The 17,067-nt window shown below is 37.2% G+C and overlaps 1 protein-coding gene across 1 annotated transcript in view; it reads left to right on the top strand.

The window, feature by feature from the left end:
• Positions 1-16,731, top strand: part of LOC145258301 (sperm microtubule associated protein 1-like) — a 46,582-nt gene extending 29,851 nt beyond the window's left edge. The window contains exon 3 of the mRNA XM_080116347.1: positions 15,056-16,731. Coding sequence (XP_079972473.1) covers positions 15,056-15,201 — 146 coding nt within the window. The 3' untranslated portion in view covers positions 15,202-16,731. The remainder of the gene's footprint in view (positions 1-15,055) is intronic.
• The last annotated feature ends 336 nt before the right edge of the window (positions 16,732-17,067 follow it).

The raw sequence follows: 17,067 nt of genomic DNA, 5'->3' as shown, positions 1-17,067 counted from the left end.
CCACTTGTGTGAAACATTAGCATATTCAGTGTAGCGACTATGTAATATTTGTCTATATAAATAAGAATATTATATTTTGCTATTTTTATTGAGCACTCTTAATAACCTCGTTTTAATTCACGAGTTATCCCTCCTGAATACCTTTAAGTTGGTATCTCCCATTAAGAAATGCTGATCTACGATTATGTTTTGAATAAATAATATTCTAACATTATCTCCCTTGAATAAGAAGCATTATGGTGCTTTTGAGTAAAACGTTACACGGGATCAAAATAAGTTCAAAGAATTTATCTCATTACTAAACAACAGAGCATTATCACTGCTAACGAGGGACAAAATCGAGCAGGAATGTAGGCACAGTGTGATGATGTGTGGAAATGAAACCCTGACCAGCGTTGCATGGAAAAATGATATGAGAATGATGCAATGTATGTGTAGTGTGAGTAGTAAGGACAGGCTTAGATCTGATGACCTCAGTGGAAGATTAAATCTGAGCAGTGTAGAGAAATCTGTGCAGAACAGGAGACTTCGTTAGTATGGTCACATTGAATAAATGTTGTTAAGACAATTTATTCATAGAAAAAGACTTATTATTTCTTTTTTTGTTTTGTTTTTTGTTTGTTTTTTTTGTGTTTGTTATATTCCTAAATACTTAGGAAATAAAGACAAACGTGAGTTACACCGAGTGGTATGTGTAATGGGGTTTATTTATAATACAGAAACGTAAGGCTGCTCGCCTAAGGTAAATAGAAGTACATAGTAACAAGTATGGGGAAGAAAGTCTGATAATCAACACGTAAGACTATCCGTCTTACTGCGACTGCTTGTCTGCCGCTGTCTGCCGCTGTCTGCCAAACAGTCCAATATATATATACAGTTTGTAACCGGTGTATAGCCAGTTATGTTCCTTCACAACACCTCCCCCTGAAGCTGAAATCTTCCTGATTTTAGCTTAAATACCTCTTCCTTTTAGGGTCAGGGCTTAATCTCCTGGTAACTTTTCTCTTTCTTGCGCTTTTCCTTCTGGTCAGCGTTACCCGGGGTAAAGGTTTCTGTCCAGCCCGTATGGTCGGTTCAGGCGAAATATTCATTGTTTGCGGTACACACGCTGGTTTTGGTATATCAAAAATATCGCACAATGTTTCCATTGGTGTCTCTTCCACATTTGGAGACAGTCTGGGACGTATTTGATTTCTGTGTCTTTTGCAGACAAAACTTAATCCTTGGATGGTATAGACCATGCTCCCAATCCTTTTTTTGATAATACCTTCAACCCACTGATTTCGTCCATTTTGAAAATTTTTGAAATATACATTTTCACCTGGGGAGAAGCACTTGGTATTAAGGTTTTCTTTTTTTGAAAACTTTCTTTTTCTCTGGTAGCAGCCTATCGAAGATAGATCTTATCTTTCTTGCAAACATTAGCTCAGCCGGGGAAGAATTGACATTATTATTAGGATTTGGTGTCACCCTGTAAATTGCTAAAAATGTTTGAATACATTGTTCGTCTGTGTCCGTAGTAAGATTTTTCTTAAGTGCCCTTTTAAACGTATCTACAAATTTTTCGGCCAACCCATTCGATCGTGGATGGTACACAGGTGTTGTCATATGTAGAATATTTAGTGAGTCACAGAATTCTTTGAATTCATGAGCAGTAAATGCTGTTCCATTATCGCTCACTAAAGTTTTTGGCACTCCAAAACGGCTAAAAATTTCATTAAGCGCACTCACAGTGTTTTTTGCTGTTGGATGTCTAAACTTAAATATTTCTGGCCATTTTGAAAAAGAATCTACAATAATCAAGTAAAAATAACCATTTATAGGTCCCGCATAATCAATATGCAGACGTGACCAGGGTAGGTCCGTCTTTGGCCATGGCGTCGTTTTTACTGGAGGATCTCGAGCTGCTAATTGACATCCTCTGCATGTCTTGACACATTTTTCAACTTCCTTGTCCATACCAGGCCAGTACACATATCCTCTCATAAGGGATTTCATTCTCGAAATGCCCGGATGACCTGTATGAAATTCCTTCAGAATTTTCCTCTGTAACGTTAGTGGAATTACGATCCTCTCACCATACATGAGCACATCTTCACAGATGGAAAAAGGCGTTGTTTGATCTACCTTTTTATTTTTTTTTTATCCATCCCAATTGATTTTTCATTTTCTTAATGAAAATGTCATTTACTGCCTCTTTTTTTATTTTTTCGAAAGTTACCGGAAGTTCACGTATCATATTACACATTGAACTTGTACATTCACTTTCGTCTTTAAGCGCAGCAATTACCGTTTCTTCGAAACTTTCGCTTCTTTTAGGGATCAACCGTGATAATGCATCTGCGTGTCCTAACTTTTTTGAGGATACATGTTCCATCTTAAACTGATAGTTTAAGAGGGTTACAGCCCATCGCTGTAATCGATTCGCAGTATGTGTGGGAATGCCTTTCTTTGATCCAAATATGGTAAGTAGGGGTTTATGGTCGGTTTGCAAAATAAAAGATCGTCCATGGAGAAATCGATTGTACTTTGTAATTCCAAATATTATCGACAGCGCCTCTTTTTCAATTTGGCTGTAATTTTTCTCCGCTGCAACCAACGTTCTTGAAGCATGGGCGATAGCTTTTGTCCTACCATCCTCATACTTGTGAAGTAATACAGCGCCAACACCGTAATCACTGGCGTCCGTTGCTAGTATTAGTTCCTTTTCTGGATTGAAATGTGCCAATGCTAAGTCTGACAGTAGACATCTTTTGATATTTTGGAAAGCAGATTCACATTCCTTATTCCAGTTCCATTTAACACCCTTTTTCAGTAACTCGTTAAGAGGAGCTCTTAAATTATGTATGTTAGGGATGTAAATTGCATAGTATTGAACTAATCCCAAAAACGATTTTAATTTTGTCACTGAATCTGGAGCAGGCATCTTTTCAATTGCTTCAGTCCTTTGTGGATCCGGTCTTCGACCCTCTTTGTCGATTATTTGACCTAGATATTTAATTTTTTTCATAAAAAAATCGCATTTTTCTGGGCTCAATTTAAAACCAAATTCCTGTATTCTTTTGAATACTTCTTTTACATGCTTCTTATGATCTTGCAAATTTTCACTTTTAATTAGGATATCGTCAAGGTAGGCCATTGAAAATTCCAACCCTGCCAGCATCGTGTCCATAATTTGCTGGAAAATAGCAGGAGCAACCTTTAATCCAAAAGGAAGCCTCTTTAGCTTAAAAATGCCCTTATGAGTATTTATGCCTAAGTATTTGGAGCATTCATCGCTGATCTTAATTTGCAAGTAAGCATCTGAGAGGTCTATCTTAGAAAAAATTTTTCCTCCGTTAAGCTTAGAGAACAGATCTTCTGCGGACGGAAGGGGATAATTATGGTCCAATAGACAGTCATTTAAACCCGTTGAAAAATCTCCACAGACCCTTATTCTGTTATTTTTTTTCTTTACATACACGGTTGGACTTGCCCAATCTGTGTGGTTAACTTTTTCAATGACTTCCAGTTGTTGAAGTCTATCCAACTCTTTTTCGATTGCGTCCATCGCTGAAAAAGGCACATTCCTTTTAGGTTTGAATACTGGAGTGGCATTTTTCTTTAATTCAAATTTTGCCTCTGTCTTAATACAGAGTCCTAGTCCTTCGGCAAAAACATTGGGAAATTCAGTTTTCAAATCCTTCAGGAAGTCTTCCCTTTGGTTTGCTTTTTCTGCAGTTAAAACGTTACAAAACGAATTTATGGGTTTCTCCCATAAATTAAACAGGACAATCCAATCTACCCCAAACAGGCATGTATTCTTTCCTGGTACGACGTACACTTTGGATTTATGAGTCTGGTTAGCGAATGTCACTTTGCATTTTAATTCTCCCTTGAACTCTAATCTTTTGCCGCACACACTTCTCGCCGTCTTTCTGGTTTTCGTTAATTCAGGTCGACCTATCCTTTTCCATATATCTTCATTTATAATACTAATATCTGCACCGCTATCCAGAAGCAATGTAACCAGATGTCCATTTATCCGAACATCAACATATTTCCGTCTTTCGCAGCTTTTTTCTTTATTCATGCGAAGCGTATTTACATTATCGGTCCCTTGTCTTTTCTTCTGGGCACAGTATGTTCCCTTGTGACCTCTGAGACCACATTCATAACATATTTTGTTCCTAAACCAGCAGGTCTTATTGTTGTGTCTTAAACTACCACAACATTTACACTTTAGCTTTGGGTCTTTGTATCCTTTAAGGATCCTGTGTTCTTGGAACCTGGACTTTCTTGTGGTCCCTTGCCTTTTTACTTGCTGCACCTTAAAAATATTTTTCTCTTCAATGCGAGTGTTGTCTTTCTTTATGTTAATCAGACGTTGACACTCTTCAGTGACTTTTTGCAATGTTATGTTAGGATCCGCCTCCATAATTGTTAGGATCCGTGAACGTATATCTTTGTCCCTTGGTGCTGTGAGACCTTGTACAAAGATTAAACATTTAAATTGGTCTGCGGAAATTTCATTCAATTTAAATGATTCGCATAAACAGTTCACAGTGCAAGCATATTCTAGATAGTCTTCAGCTTCTGCCTTCTGAATGTTCAAACATTTGTATCTAGAGTGAAATAGGCTATCCCTTTTATCAAATATTTTCGACAAGGTACTAATTGTTTCCTCGAACGAAACCTCCTCCGGTTTTTTTGGTAGAATTAGATTTGCATACTTGGTGTTTTCATCAGTACCCAGTTTTTGTAGTAGCAGGGTAACTTTTTCCTCATCGGTCCAGTCTAAACATCTTTTCGTAAAAATTGTTTCGTATCTTCTGTAGTATGCAGGGAAAGTAACACCAGTATCCGGGGAGTAACGAAATTCCGTTAGTGAATTTGAAATACCCTCGGCAGAAAAATTAGTCTTCTTCCCGGTCGACGTTAGAATTAGCTTTTCTAAATTCTTTTGCTGTGTCGACATTTGTCGTTGTAGTATGTTTGTTTGTTCTTGTTGTGCCTCTAAAGTTTTTTGTGTTCTTTCTTGTTGTTGTTGCAGCTGTTGCTGTAGCTGTTGTTGTTGAATTTGTTGTTGTTGTTGTTGCGCTAAAAATTGTTGAGTCATTTTTGTCTGTTCCTGGATGCTAAGGGCTAGAGCCTTAGTTAACTCTGCTAATTGTTCCATGTTAGCTTCTAGTACAAAAATGTCTTTTCGAATTCTACACAATAATTCCAAAGAAAAATCGTAAATTTACGTATATCGTAAATTAGTAGCAATATGCAGACACAACACGTTTCAACAAAGTTCATCCATAGTAATTCAACAGGCTTTGTAAAATAATTCTTTTTTTTTTTTTTTTTTTTTTTTCAACAACGTAAGTTCATACACAAAATATTTCTTACTTCCCACGACAAATAGTTCCAATTATTTATATAAAGGCAATAACAAACAATTAATTTTCCAAAAAAAAAAATATATGGCTGCCGTTCCCACGTGGCATAAAATGGTACAATAGTCGTTGTATTTATATTTTTTCTTTCGAAACTCGTAATCCTTTAGTGTAGTTTCGAATTCAACTTGCGACCATTTTTTTTTTTTTTTTTTTTTTTTTTACTTGTCAAAATAAATATAAATTCCACTTTACCTTGAACATGTTTCTATAATTTCTTGTGAGTTCTTTACGAAGAAAAATCCGTACTTTTCGCTACTTTAGGTAGGAAAAATTTTTAAATTCATTGACGCACGTGGTCAAAAATCCTTGTGTAGTTTGTTTTTTTCGTAAAACAAAAAATCCTTGCATTGTACACAGTCCTTGGTACGGTAATTTATCTCTGTTAAGAGAAAGAACATCCTTTCGTCGCCATTGTTATATTCCTAAATACTTAGGAAATAAAGACAAACGTGAGTTACACCGAGTGGTATGTGTAATGGGGTTTATTTATAATACAGAAACGTAAGGCTGCTCGCCTAAGGTAAATAGAAGTACATAGTAACAAGTATGGGGAAGAAAGTCTGATAATCAACACGTAAGACTATCCGTCTTACTGCGACTGCTTGTCTGCCGCTGTCTGCCGCTGTCTGCCAAACAGTCCAATATATATATACAGTTTGTAACCGGTGTATAGCCAGTTATGTTCCTTCACAACAGTGTTGTTGTTTTGTTTTTTGTTTTTTCTTATCGTTTTGTTATTGGATCGACGTTGGTGAAGAGAGCAAAATGATACATCCGATGTTGTTGACGTTTTTCATAAAGTCTGTATCGATGTGTGTTGCGTGGTTAGCACAAATTTGGAATAGAGAAAATTGGTTACATTTTTAAAAACGTTATTTCTTAATTTTACTTTGAAAATTTACAAAACTGAATAATGTTATATGTTTTTTTTTATTAAATTATTAAAATAATTTTTTCTGAATCTTTCATTTTTAAAACAAATTATTCGTGGAAAAATTGATCTTTTGTTGTTTTTGTCGTTTTTTACTTTTTTAAAAAAAAATCGAGCGTCGATTCATACTTTGCAACAACCATAACAATATCGGACATTTACATTTCTCTCTTCCGAGGAGTCGACCCCTCGGGTTAATACCACTAAAATAGTTTCTTTTAATTAAGTCTTCTATGAAAAAATATTCTATTTAACACTGAAACTCTAAAAAGAAAATGATTTAAATCATTTAAAAAAGATTATATAGCATTATTCGTGAAGTATATCAACATTAACAATGCATAATGAATAAAAATGCACAAGACAAAATAACATTATAGATAGATCGGCAGACGGTGCGTCTCGTAGGGAAAGATCGTCTCCCGGTCCTTTTATTTACTAAAGAAAAAGATTTCAAGACTGTCGCGCCCTCTAGTGGTAGTTCATTGAAGTGCAAGGGAGATAATCCGTAGTTCATTGAAGTGCAAGGGAGATAATCCTGTCCAATATATTACATCCCTTCAATCTTACTCTGGATCACGAACATAGTCTTCAAATTTTTTTGGTGGTCTCCGAATACGCCTTGACTTGCGAGAGGGTGGTGATGCCGATTTTTCTACCACTGCTGGAGTCTCTGCAACCTCTTCCATATGCCTGCTCTCAGGTATTAAACTTTCCTCAGGACTGTCGGGTGTGCTGGAAACTTCAGGTGTGCCGAAACTCTCAAGATTCTTTGCAGCATTATCTGCTTGTATCTCAGGCGTAAGTTCCACTGCTACTGGTGATGAGAGTTTCACAAGCTGGTCCACATGCCTCCTTACTAGCCCTCTACCGGTTTCCACTTCAAAATTCACTGCTCCCAACTGTCTGGTAATGGTACCTTCAATCCATCGCTGAGTAGATCCATAGTTACGCACAAGCACAGGATCGGCTACTTTAAATTCACGGAGTGGCACCATTACCTTGCTCCCCCTTTCCATTTTATTTTTTACATCCATAGCCTTGTACGTGTCTGGCTTTGCCAAATGAAACGCTGTTCGTAACTGCCGTTTGAACATCAGCTCGGCAGGAGAAACCCCAGTTGATGAGTTTGGAGTTATCCTATAAGTGAATAAAAATCGGTTCACCTTGGTTTCAAGTGTTGCCTTGCCGTCTGTATTCATCCTTTTAAGTGCTTCCTTGAAGGTGCGTACACTGCGTTCTGCTAGTCCATTCGAGGAAGGATGGTAAGGAGCTGTGAAAATGTGCCGAATTCCATTAGCATCCATGAATGCTTTGAATTCTTCACTTGTAAAACAGGGACCGTTGTCACTCACAATTAATACCGGTAGTCCATGAGTTGCGAAGATCCCTCTCAATTTTTCAATTGTGGTCATAGCAGAAGATGATTTTGTAATGCAAACTTCAGTCCACTTTGAATGAGCATCCACTACTATCAAAAACATGTGCCCCAAAAATGGACCCGCATAATCTAAGTGGACTCTCTCCCATGGTGCACTTGGATATTCCCAGCAATGAATGGGAGCCTTGCCGGGATTGCTTTGATAATGTATGCAGGTTCCACACGCTTTACCGGCTCTCTCAATATCTGCATCAAGATTTGGCCACCACACATAGCTGCGAGCAAGGGCCTTCATTCGCACGATCCCTATGTGTGTCTGATGTAATTGCTGAAACACTTTTATTTTGAGTATAGCCGGAATTACTACTCTACTCCCCCATAATACGGTACCATCTTCACATGTCAACTCTGTCCGTTTGTTGAAGTAGGGCTTCATTGCCGTGTCTGGAATACACCTACTCCAGCCATTCAGGATGTATTCGTAAACCCGACTCAAAGTAGGGTCTCTTCTTGTCTCCAATCTTACTGCCGCCACAGTCACTGGAGCATCAACCAAGTTCATCATGTGTATCCTGTTAGAATTAGGTGTGACATCTTGCTCCTGCACACTGATTGGAAGACGACTGAGGCAATCTGCATTTCCATTAAGGGACCCGGCACGATACTCCAACCTGTAATTATAGGCAGCCAGAAATATGGCCCAGCGTTGAACTCTGGCAGCAACAAGAGAAGGGATCGGCTTGTTTTCAGCAAACAACCCCAATAACGGTTTGTGGTCAGTGAACAACGTAAAATTATTCCCATACAGATATTGGTGCAACTTTTTTACCGCAAAGACTAGGGCCAGCCCCTCCTTCTCAATGTGCGCATAATTCCGTTCTGCCTCAGACAGCGTTCGTGATACGTAGCATACTGGTTTCTCCCTTCCATCTTCCATTTTGTGAGCCATTACAGCTCCCAGTCCATAGGGAGAAGCATCTACTTGCACCAGAATCGGTCTAGATGGATCAAAATGAGTTAAAAGAGGTGCAGAACACAGCATTTTCTTTGTTTCTTCAAAAGCCCTGGTTTGTTCAGCACCCCATACCCAGGGAGCACCCTTCCTCATTAAGTTGTGAAGCGGTTCAAGTATAGTTGATAAGTTTGGCAAATGACTATGATAATAGTTAAGTGCCCCTAGGTAGGCTCTTAATTCTGTGATGTTTTGCGGTCGAGGTGCCTCTGTCATGGCGGCTACTTTGTCTGGAAGAGGCGCTATGCCTTCCTTACTAATTCTGAAACCCAGATATGTCACTTCAGGAAGGAGAAACTTGCACTTACTTCTCTTTAATTTTAATCCGGCCTTATCTAGAGCAGCAAATACACTGTATAAATTCTTCAGATGACTACTGTCATCACTACCTGAAACCAGGATGTCATCCACACGCACCTTGCAAAAAGGAATGTTCTTCAATCTTTTGTCCATCTCCCTTTGAAAAATCCCTGTAGCACTGTGTACCCCAAATTGTAGTCTGGTGGGCTGGTATAATCCTTGGTGAGTGTTTACTGTTAGCAGTTCCTGGGTTTCTGCATCCAATTCCAGCTGCTGATAGGCATGGCTCAAGTCGAGCTTGCTAAATTTTTGACCCCCTTTCAAAGTAGCAAATATATCTTCTGTCCGAGGAAGAGGATAATAGTCACATGGTGATGCCCGGTTTACTGTTTGTTTGTAATCTCCACAGATCCGGATGCCTTCATTATTATTTTTGGCAATCGGTACAATGGGGGCAGCCCACCTAGAGTATTCCACTCTTTCTGGTTTTCCAGGCGATCTAGCTCCTTTTCCACATCCGCTTTTATGGCATAAGGTACTGGTCTTGCCCGACAAAATTTGGTACTCACCGTTTTATCAATGGGTATTTTGACCTTAAAATCCTTTAAACACCCCATTTCTTCACTGAACAGCGAATCAAATTCTTTTAAAAGCCTTTCCAACCTCGAAGGGGAATCTTCCTGGTATAAAGGAAACATGCTTCTCCAATCCAGCTTTACCTTATTCAACCAGTTGCGGCCAAGAAGTGTCGGTACATTACCTTTCACCACCAGCAAAGGTAGTCGATGCTTTAACCCTTCCTGGATTACTTCCACGTCTGTGGTCCCATGTGGTTTCACTAATTCACCAGTGTACGTTCTCAACTTGACATGGCTTTCCTTTAGATCACGAACTTGGCCAATTTTATTGAATTTTTCTAGGCTCATTACTGTGCATGCAGCTCCAGTGTCCACTTCCATGACCACTTTCTCTTGATTAATTAGCAGTTTCACTAATACTGGTGGTGTCCGCAGGTTAGCAACTGTGTGCAAGTCTAGCCTTTCCATATTTATTTCCATTTCTTCACAACAATTTTCCTCCACATTGTTCACCATCCTGCTTTCCTTACCTCGTTTTTCGGAGTTAGGAGGCCTGCTCTCTTCTTGCCTACACTTCCGACGAGTATGCCCTATTCGCCTACATTTAAAACATTCCTTGTTTTTAAACTGGCACTTGTCCGTTTGGTGGCCAGTGCTTCCACAACGATAACACTCTCGTTTTAATGGTAACCTGTGTACGGACGTTTCACTTCCACTCGTCTGTGCTCCCAACATCAACTTGGAATATTTCCTTGCCGATTCCATAGACACTGCTATTTCAATGGCCTTGTGCAAAGTTAGCATTCTTTCGCCCAGCAAGCGCTCCTGTATCTTCTCATCTTTCACTCCCACAACCAAACGATCACGTATGTGTTCATTTACTTTTTCTTCAAAGTTGCAATGTTCCGACATTTTTCTCAGTGTGGCCACATATTCACTAATGGACTCACCTTCTTGTTTGTCTCTCGTGTTGAATAAGAAACGTTCATGTATCTCGTTGGGGGCCGGCCTGATGTCCCTCTCCATCAGAATACATAGTTCTTCAAATGTTTTCTGCTCTGGCCTGTTTTCGGCTAAACCCCTGAGAATAGCATAATTTTTTGCCCCAATAACCGACAAAAATATAGCACGTTTCTTACCTTCACTCAACACATCATTGGCAGTAAAAAAAACTTTACTCTCTCAATATAGTGCGACCATTCTTCTTCCGCACTATTCCATTCTCCAATGGTGCCTAATAAAGCCATTTTTATCCGCTACTCGGCAACTTTTCCTCGTTCGATTTGTTGTGGGTGTTCGCTTTTAATTTTAAATTGTCCTGTTACTCCTCCGCATTATTCGTTCTTTGTCGCCAATTGATGTATATCAACATTAACAATGCATAATGAATAAAAATGCACAAGACAAAATAACATTATAGATAGATCGGCAGACGGTGCGTCTCGTAGGGAAAGATCGTCTCCCGGTCCTTTTATTTACTAAAGAAAAAGATTTCAAGACTGTCGCGCCCTCTAGTGGTAGTTCATTGAAGTGCAAGGGAGATAATCCATAGTTCATTGAAGTGCAAGGGAGATAATCCTGTCCAATATATTACAATTCGATTTTCTATTTTTTTTTTGCAAAATAATATTTTTTTTTTTACGAAATAATATTTTCACCGATCTAATTAGTTTGTGTTCCTTTTTGTTGTTGTTGTTGTTGTTGTTGTTGTTGTTGTTGTTGCTGCTGCTGCTGCTGCTGCTGCTGTTCTTGTTGTTATTGGTGGTGGTGGTGGTGTTTATCCTGACTTGTGGCATTGTGTAGCTTGCAAAGTAAAATCCGTGTGTTCTTCAACGTCGATATTTTAAAATGTTTTAATAAAGAGGAAAATGTGGCTTGCGTGAAATGAATTAGCAATTTTTTTTTTACGTCAATATAAGCATTGTTTAAAATTGAATTGAAATTTTTAAGTAAAAAAAGTCAACATAACACATAATTATGCGTTGTTCTAGCTTTTTAAACCTAGAAATTCCAACAAATAAATAATTCATGATCAAGTTTCCTGAAATACTCCACTTTATCGGGCAATGCTGGGACACATATCTGCTAGTTTATAATAAATAAATCCCTATTTATGAATTTGGGATGTTTATCGCACGGACAGTGAGATTTAATTATTCTATTATATATAAAATAAAATATTTATTGCGCTTTTTTGTACTCTTTTAATGATTGAAGGCTGACAACATCTCTTCACGCAATAATATTGATTTTTGAGATCATTTTTTAAATTAGGCTAACAGAACTACTCACAACTGGTATTATTTTAGAGGTTTCCTTCTCATAGACTGGTTGCCTTGCTAAACTGTGAAAATCCAGTTTATCCTACTATTTCACTGGAGGAACAGTTTTCGTCATGTTTCTTTTTTTGTTGTTGTTAAAATGTTTTTTAGCGTGTGGAATTTCATGATTTTTACTTTGATATACATTTTTTCATTTTAATTTTTCGTTTTGTAAGGGAGTCATCGTTTATAAATGCTATGAAGCCACTTGAGGATAAAGGTTAATAAGTGTAGGTGGACATTGAGACAACATCATAATGATCAGTTGTGGTGGAAATTGGGCAGAATTTGATTATTTAATAGGACGGCTCAACAAGAACTCGTTATTAATTCACGGTAGCCTCTTTACATCTTTGGGGTGAATATCAGTAAAAAATAAAAGAAGGGGAGGGGGCACTCAGGATTGGGACAAAAGTAAAAATTACCTCAGTCTAGAAGGACCGATTAGTAAATATAAAGTATCAGAACAGATACTACACTTTGAAATATTTATTTGCAGAAAATATTTCAATACATTTTATAAATCAGGCATAAGATCAATCAAAAATATAGGAAAATAGATTGGCCATCTTCGATCATCGTGATATAAAAATGTTTGTCCTACTTTTAACTAGAATCACCAATCATCATAATATCATATTTTACTCCAGGGGTTCAAAAATTTTATTGAAAATAAATACAACTATATGCTGTTATTTTACTGGCGATATACAATTATTTCATTTGCGATGTATAATTAAATATACTTTGCTCCCAGACCAAAAGAGCAAGGAGCAAGTTATAGAAATGTGAATGTCTGTGAACGGGTGTTGTGTAACAGGTATCGCAAATTGATGTCACACAAAAAAAAGAAAACTGAATTTGCGAGTTTTACTTTTTTCACCCGAGAATGTCAATTATTTAAAAGCCGCAGAAATGGAAGTGAGTGCAACGCAAGTCAGAAATGTTTCTTGTTCCCAAATTTGATGACCAAAAACCAGTTAATGCGCAAGAAACTCCACTCACCCTCAAACCGCATCAGCTCGGACCAATAGACAAAATATTTTTCTACACTGAACATATACTTCGATTCTGGGTGGATTGTTGACTTTGGCACACAAAAAAAAACATGTATGTATGTCACACACACACACACACACACACACATTATTATTATTATTATTATTATTACTACTACTACTACTACTACTACTACTACTACTACTACTACTAAAAACTCTAAATTTGCTTGTCACGATATTATCATCTCAAATTTTAACGTCATGATGTCATATTTAAATGAGCCTAAAAATATCTGACCAAGGACGATATAGGCGAGATGCGTACGTTATTTGAGGACATATTTTAATATCTAATAAAACAAATTGGGTTAGGGTTAGAAATTTGATCAGTTTTGTGCTATCCATAACCACACCTTCTCCTAATAACTAGCACTGTTTGATGAGTCAGTAATGAAACAAGTGTAGCTCAATCTCTGACCGAACTTCCACTTCTGAACCTTACTGCTTGATGGTTCTATAAAGAAGCAAGTGTTGCCTCATCGCTAACCGCACATTACTTTTCCAAAACTGGCTGCTTGATGAGTCTATAGTGACGCAAGTATTGCCTGATTACTAACCGCAAATCCTCTTCATAACCGGGACTTTTTGATGAGTCAATAATGAAGCAAGTGTTGTTTAATCCCTAACCTTTTGAAACTCACTGCTTGATGAGTTAATATTGAAACAAATGTTGCCTAATATCTAACCACACTTTTCCTTCTGGACTCTACTGCTTGATGAGTGTACAGTTAAGCAAGTGTTGCTTAATTGCTACCCACGTCTGCCACTTCTGAACCCCAGTGCTTACTTTAAAAAAGATTTTCTCATCTAGAGGTTATGAGGTAGGAACTTAGTTTTAATAGTACTCTGGAGGTCTCCTTAATCTTATTTGGTGCTTTCAATAAGGCTGTGGAGTTCTCCTGAATTTTTTTCTTTTCACTGCTCACTTCTAAAATTGTTTTTGTTTTATTAATTATATTTTGCTTTAAAATAAATAAATTTAGGGATAATGACAGATTAAGTTTTAAAAGAAATATGTTAAACATACTTTTTTAATATTGCTTTGTTAGTTTCGTATTAAAAGCCCAAATACACTCATGTATTCATCTTCTTTTTTCGAACTGTTATCCTCATCTTCGTAGTTGTTGTTGTCTTACTGTGTTTCGGCCAACAAATATTCTGACCTGCATTGGGTAGGATTAAAACCACGATCTTCAGAGAATGTTCACCTGGAACCGTAGAGCACGCAAAGCACTAGTACCCGATCGACGTAAATACCCGATCGACATAAATATCCCCAACAAACCCCAACAAGCAGCAAAATTCCACTCCTATACTCTAGAGATCCCTGGATGCCATAAAGCCTTCTACGCGAATAAATTCTTCCTTTGAACTGCTAGAGTTTGGAATTTTAAAAAAGTAACAAGGGGATATGAAAAACCATGTGTGTACTTTATGGCGATTTGGTGAAGGCATTTATAAAAAAAAAATTGGTGTTGCTCATAGTCATAATAAAAGTAATAAATAGTGACAGTCCTAAAATAAAACGAATCAAAAACATAAAACAAACATATAAATCAAAGATATATTGATTTATAGCATAAAGTAAAAACTAAGATATTTCATGTTAATATTGAATTTGGAGAGAAGTATGTAGATGGCTAGCAAGATGTGATTTTAATGCCTACAATTTATTGATGTTTCATGTTTTTTTATTTAGGAGCTTATCTATTACAATTTTTTCATTGAATTTAAGAGTAATAAAAAAATGTGTCTGGTTGCTAATAGGAGGGAGCAATAAGTTGCCCTCTCCCCTTTCTTCCTGTGACGTCACACACAAGAATGGATATGAGGAAGATAAAGAGGTTAATTGTTATCTTTATGAACTCTTGCTTAAATCTCGTATATCTTTCTTTGTAGTTAGATTAATTTAAATTACTTTCCCTGAAAATCAACAGATTTAAAATGAAAATAATTTTTTTTAAATCTCCCTTCTAAGAAGAATTGAAAAGATAAAAATTCTTACGTCTTATTTTTTTTGTTGTTTTTTATTGTTGTTTTTTCAGGGCATTCAAAAGAAGTCGTTGCTGGCCATTCAAGTTTTATGACTGATATCAAACCTATAACAGGTTACAATGGACCATTCGGGTTTAGACGAAACACGCCAAATTTAAGATTGAAACCTTCAGTGTTTGAAAACATCATGTCTTAAAATTCTACAACTATGGCAAAACAACATAAGCTTAAAACTTGACATTATACAATTCTTTGAGACAAGGGTAAGTTGAAAGTTTTGCAATATTTTGCAATCTTGAGCATCTTCTGGGACTGTCATGATAAGAAACACTGTGCCAAGCTGGACAGATTGCTCAATAGATTTGCCTTTATGGATTTAAAGATCCACAAGATCCACAGGTTTTGGTCTGACTTTGCATGATTGCCGAAGTTCTGAAACTTAAGTGGAATTTCTTGAATTATCCGGACCTTGTACTGCACTTTCATCCTTCACACAGCATTCACAACATTCACAGCAAGAACTGTAAAGCATTTCCTTTTCTCCATCTGTGTGCCTAAAACTAAATGAAACTTCCATGAACAAAGGTTCTTTCCAAGTCTTGAGTGGAGAGCCATTCGAGTATTAATCCAATCAGGATCAGCAGTGAACCTCCTCTTGGTGCCAAAATGAAAACTCATGACAGAAAAATTTAAAAATTACTAGTATTGTTTATAGTACATACTTAATTAATTCTCATCACACCTGGCTATAAATATAATCGTCAAAATTTTTGTGATCATACCCACAACGAATTATGCCAAAAATATTGCAACATTTTCATCTTTGAAACACTATATCACGCGGCTGCTTCTTGTCAAACTACAACATGGTCGTTTTCAAGTCCAGTATTAATAAATTCCTATTGAACCGTCTTCCAAATAATCATATCCTGCCCATTTCACTAATCGTTTTCCAATTGTCTCAGGATACTGTTAGTTGTCCAACTGACAAACTCGTTTATCCTCGAGTGGTCTTTAAGCCTTGTTAAGATGTGACTGGTTAGTATTAAAAACAATTACAGCTCAAATGCGTAAAGCATAAGTTTCAATATTAGACTACATCGCACTTTCATCTGTACACTTTTCAAATTACACATGGAACAGATTACTTCACTGTGTGTCAGCACAACAAATCTCATGAGAATACAAACTTTGGTGGATAACTTGCTCACCTTGAACTGCACCACGCACTAGCAAATAATACAAAACATTTGACGCACTCTTGTACAGGGTGACCCGCTACCACCAAAAAACGCTACATGAAATCTATAATATAAATCTCACCTGTCTATTTAAATTTATGTATGTATGTATGTATGTATGTATGTATGTCTGCCTAAAACTTTTGACAGAGGAGACGGATTTTCGCGAGATTTGTATTATTTTGGAGCTCGACCCTCGGACAACAAATATTGAAAAATTGGCTAAAAACATTAATTCCTTCACCCTCAACTGGGCACTTTTCTACAAGGAGGGGTCGCTTTTTTCGCCAATATTTTCAAAAATCATCCCATCTTTTCGATTGACTAGCCTTAATTTAAACCTTCACCACTTCCGGTTTGGCGATGGACGCAACGGCAAAGACGTCACATTTTTTCGTTTTTTTTCTTTTTCACATTCTTTTCCTCCTTTGTGGTATGAGTTCAAACCTGCCTGCCTACTACCACTTTTTTTTTCTTTTCTCAACACACACCTCCAAACACCTGGGCAACGCCAGGCACACAAGCTAGTCGTTAATAAAAAATTGCAATCCTTTCTGCAATCCAAACATATTTCTTACAAATAAACTTTAGTCCATGTCTGGCTTGTCCACCAAGTTCCAGTGACGAACGTCCACCAGTCTTTGTTTTATTGCCATCCAATTATTGTCATCAGTGCAAGTTGGAATACTAAATGGACTTCACACTCACCAGATTTCTATTTGTGGGGTTTTTGATAATTTTGCACATCAGGTGTGCTTATCATTAAATAAAGCAAAGAGTGTTGAAAATTCATACAAACTTTTAGGTCTGATTGTCCACCA

The sequence above is a fragment of the Euprymna scolopes genome, chromosome 33, assembly GCF_053919585.1.
Source record: "Euprymna scolopes isolate OS-2025 chromosome 33, ASM5391958v1, whole genome shotgun sequence".
NCBI classification, from domain to species: Eukaryota; Metazoa; Mollusca; class Cephalopoda; order Sepiida; family Sepiolidae; genus Euprymna; species Euprymna scolopes.
The sequence above is the reverse complement of the archived record's forward strand: the minus strand, read 5'-3'. Positions and strand labels throughout refer to the sequence as shown.